Source organism: Chrysochloris asiatica, unplaced genomic scaffold (genome assembly GCF_000296735.1).
Source record: "Chrysochloris asiatica unplaced genomic scaffold, ChrAsi1.0 scaffold00272, whole genome shotgun sequence".
Lineage (NCBI taxonomy): Eukaryota > Metazoa > Chordata > Mammalia > Afrosoricida > Chrysochloridae > Chrysochloris > Chrysochloris asiatica.
This window is the reverse complement of record NW_006408790.1, coordinates 3,267,453-3,271,702: the sequence shown is the minus strand read 5'-3', so window position 1 is coordinate 3,271,702 and position 4,250 is coordinate 3,267,453. Positions and strand designations below refer to the sequence as shown.

General features: G+C 47.7%; 1 protein-coding gene across 1 annotated transcript in view; it reads right to left on the bottom strand.

Annotated features, from left to right (window-relative positions):
* Window positions 1-1,891: 1,891 nt before the first annotated feature.
* CCNA1 (cyclin A1) overlaps window positions 1,892-4,250 on the bottom strand; it is a 12,866-nt gene continuing 10,507 nt past the window's right edge. Inside the window, exons 6-8 of the mRNA XM_006874378.1 lie at window positions 3,113-3,226; window positions 2,490-2,623; window positions 1,892-1,949 (exon numbers count right to left, since the gene is read on the bottom strand). Coding sequence (XP_006874440.1) covers window positions 1,892-1,949; window positions 2,490-2,623; window positions 3,113-3,226 — 306 coding nt within the window. The remainder of the gene's footprint in view (window positions 1,950-2,489; window positions 2,624-3,112; window positions 3,227-4,250) is intronic.

The window sequence follows — 4,250 nt, the reverse complement described above, 5'->3', positions numbered from 1 at the left end:
ATGAGTTATACCTGACTCAACAGCACTTAACAACAACATGTGAAATTTGGACAGTAGATAAGGAAGATCATAGAATAATTGATGCATTTGAATTACAGAGTTAGAGGGAAAAAAATGTAAGTATCATGAAGTGCCAAAAGAACAAACAAATCTGTGTTGGAAGAAGTACAGCCAGAGTGCTCGTTGGAGGCCAGGATGGCCAGACTTTGTCTCTCAGACTTCAGATAGGTTATAGGAGGGACCAGTCCCTGAAAAAGGACGTCATGCTTGGTAAAGTGGAGGGTCAGTGAAAAGGAGGAAGACCCCAATGAGATGGACTAGCACAGTGGCAGCAGCAGTGGGCTCAAAGCATGACAACCACAAGGATGACACAAGACCAGGTGGGTTTGGTTCTGTTGTGCGTAAGGTCACGGTGAGTCAGAGTCAGAACCAACGTGATGGCACCCAACAACAACAATATCATTAAATCAGAAAATCTCTGCTCTTGTTTCATCAAAACCTACCTGGGTTCTATGAAGAAAAATGTGGCATCAGGATTGGAGGAAGACTCATTAACAACCTGCGATATGCAGATGATACAAGCTTGCTTGCTGAAAGTGAAGAGGACTTGAAACATTTACTGATGAAGATCAAAGAACACAGCCTTCGGTATGGGTTGCATCTCAATGTCAGAAAAACAAAAATCCTCACCACTGGACCAATAAACAACACTCTTATCAACGGAGAAAAGATTGAAGTTGTCAAGGACTTCATTCTTCTTGGATCAACTATCAACACTCGTGGAAGCAGCAGTCAAGAGATCAGACGACGTATTGCATTGGGCAAATCTGCTGCACAGGAACTTTTGTAAGTACTGAAGAGCAGAGATGTCAGCTTGAGGACTAAGGTGCGCCTGACACAAGCCATGGTATTTTCAATAACCTCATATGCATGTGAAAGCTGGAGAGTGAATAAGGAAGATCGTAGAAGAATTGATGCCTTTGAGTTATGGTGTGGAGGAGAATAGTGAAAGTGTCATGGGCTGCCAAAAGAACCAATAGATCTGTTTTGGAAGAAGTGCAGCCAGAGTGCTCCTTAGAAGCCAAGATGGCTAAGCCGGCAGTTCAAACACACCAGCTGCTCCTCGAAACACTTTGCAGGGTGGCTATGAGTCAGAACCAACAACAACAACAACAACAACAATGCACATGGTTAGGAAGCATGGTGACTCTGTAGGATACGCACTGGGCTTCAATTCACAAGGTCAGTGGTTCAAACCCACCAGATGCTCCATGGGAGAAAGCTGAGGCTTTCTGCTCCCACAAAGATGTGGCCTTGGAGACCCTCTGCAGAGTCACTGTGGGTTGGAAGCAATCTGATGACACTGCACACCAACATGTAAATGGTACCATTGGTTATCAGCTTGGTTGGTAAACCGCTCAGGTTGGAGTTCGAGTCCACCCAACAGCACCACGGAGGCAGGATCTGACGGTTTGCTTCTGAAAAACCAAGGAGCACAGTTCCACTCTGACACACAGGCTCCCAGGAGCTGGAATCGGCATGGCGACAACTGGCTTGGTTTCAGGTATGGGCACGTAAGGATGCAGGAAGGAAGCTGTCTCTGCATGTCCAGTTATCAAACGTGAAGATCCGTGGATGTTCCTGAATGCTGGGTCTACACAACCAATTGGAAGACTCCTTGGCGTGATCTCCACTAGCCAGGCTCCCCAGTAACTATGCTTCACACATGGTCATAAAGCAAGTTGTTTATTGTTTTTAAAAAATCAGAGACTATGACAAGCTAACAAGAAACCTTACATCAATTTACAGTAAAAAGAAATCTGACATCTCTACTCTGGAATGCCTGCTGGCTGGCTCGCTGCCACTGACTCGGACTTCCATCTGGCTTCGGTCAGAAGTTCACTGGAGGGAGCACTGCGGGGGTGTCCATCAGAGACACGTGCATGTACCTGAAATGAGACCAGGGCAGGTTCAGCAGGACCCATGGCCCTGGTGTTGGAAACTCTCACTTGGGCCACTAAAAAGTCCCTTGTTTTAGCAGAAAGGAAGGCTGCTGCCAGAGTTAACTTGTGCTGTTGGGATCTGCGGAGCTACGGACTCTGTCTGATTCACAGCGGCCCACACGACAGAACTGCACCAGCCGCTCCTAGGCTGCAGTCTCCATGGGAGCAGAGCCGCTGGGTGGCTGCAAACAGCGGCATGCTTAATCACTGTGCCACCAAGGCTCCTGGACTATTAGTACTGTTGTTGTTGTTGTTAAGTGCCTTCGAGTTAGTTCTGACTCAGATGCCCTGTATCGGGTTTCCAAGAAGCAGCTGGTGGGTTTGAACTGCTGACCTTTCAGTTAGCAGTCCAGGACTGATCCTACAGCCACAGCAAGGCCCCTTGACTGTAAGTACTACAATCTGACACCTCTAGAACCTCACGTCTCCCAGGGGATTTCCTATTGGGACATTCCCAGACAGGAGGGGACCCTTATCGTCACTCACTTGGATGCCTTGTACTTCTCCCTGAGGGCTTGCTGAGGCCGACGGGGCATTTCAAGGCAGGCTTTGTGCAGTTCGTTCAGACAAGGGCCAATTTCGCTCAACGAATAGCCTGTGAAAGCAGCCAGGGTTTCGGGCTAACAAGACAAGAGAAGAGAGACGTCATTTATGAGCTACCACACATCCCATGATGAAACTGAAGAAAGGGGACGCGCCAGGTGTTCATGGTGAACAGGGCGAGAAACGTGCATCCATCCTCACAGATGTTTAGGGATCAGCCCGTGGGTAGAACTTCAGGCTAAATGAGCTTGTTTTGTGTCTATACTGTTGTACTATGCGTCTCTTGGTTGCACTTTGCAGGTAGTAGGTTTGTGGCAACCCTGTGCCCAGCAGACCCATCAACACCGTTATTCCAATGACATGTGGTGGCTTTGTGTCTCTGTCTCCTTTTGGTCATTCTTACACTACAGTCCAACGTGACCCCATGAGACGGAGGAGAATTGCCCCACAGGGCTTCCTAGGCTAGCTACTTTACAGGAGCAGACTGCCCCCTCTTCTCTCCGCCCCCCTCCCCGCCCTCCAGTGGCAGCCGAGTGCTTGATCAGCAGGGACATCCCAACTCTTACCCAGAAGTGCCTGTTGATGGTATAGTTGGCTAGACAGTAAGCTGCCGCGGCAATCACTGAAGGGAGGTATCTCAAGAAGGGGTCAGCCTCTAAGAGACTCAGCTCCGCTACATACTACACACAGAAGACAAGAGCTCATTAGAAGTAGTGATGACTTGAGTTACAAGTAAATTCTGCAAATGCCAATAAAATTGTGTTGTATCTCCATGCAACCAGCATCTGGTAATACACATGAGATGCCCCAAGTTTGTGGGGAAATCGCATTATCTTTTCACACCACTTTGCCGGGCCCTGTGTAGCTGTAGGAGAAGCACTGGATTGCTCAGAGTAATGGACATGCTTCGTGGAGACAGAGTACCATGCACGTTGGAATAAGCGTTAACGCAGGAGCACTGGGCCCGGCCGGTGCTACAGGGCTCTGCTGGGAATAGGCACAGATACAGTCCTCACCAAAAGGCAAATACAGGACCTGGAGACAGTCATTCATGGCCCAAGTCTGCAGCTCAGAGGCCACTGGTGGCAGGGGAAGCAGACCAGAGACTAGAAGAACTACATGTGTGACTCTATACAAATTTCCTGATGATGTTTGCCATAACGTCATAACATGGGGCTTCACAGAGATCATGGAAACAGTCCTTTATGGTTGAATTTCATTTTCTATACATTTTTGAAGCCCTCTAGATATCTTACATCACAATGGTGGCAACCCAGTGTGTCACAACAATAATTTGGTGCCTTCAGCTAAATTTAGGTAACTTCAAACAGTCAAACGATGTTTCATAACTTAATATGGGAGAATGACATTGTCCTTCTTGCTAGGTGCTGGCGAATTGTTTGACTCATAGCACCCCCATGTGACAAAGTAGAACTGCCCCGCAGGGTTTCCTAGACTGTCATCTACTGTGTCACTATATACTTGTATATACGCTTATAGAGCATCTGCTCACAGCGCCCCCTGGTGTAACAGAGGAGAACTGCCCACAGGGTTTCCTAGGCTGTCATCTATTGTGTCACTATATACTCATATATACTCTTATAGATCATCCACTCACAGCGGCCCCTGGTGTAACAGAGTAGAACTGCCCCACAGGGTTTCCTAGGCTGTCATCTATTGTGTCACTATATACTCATATATACT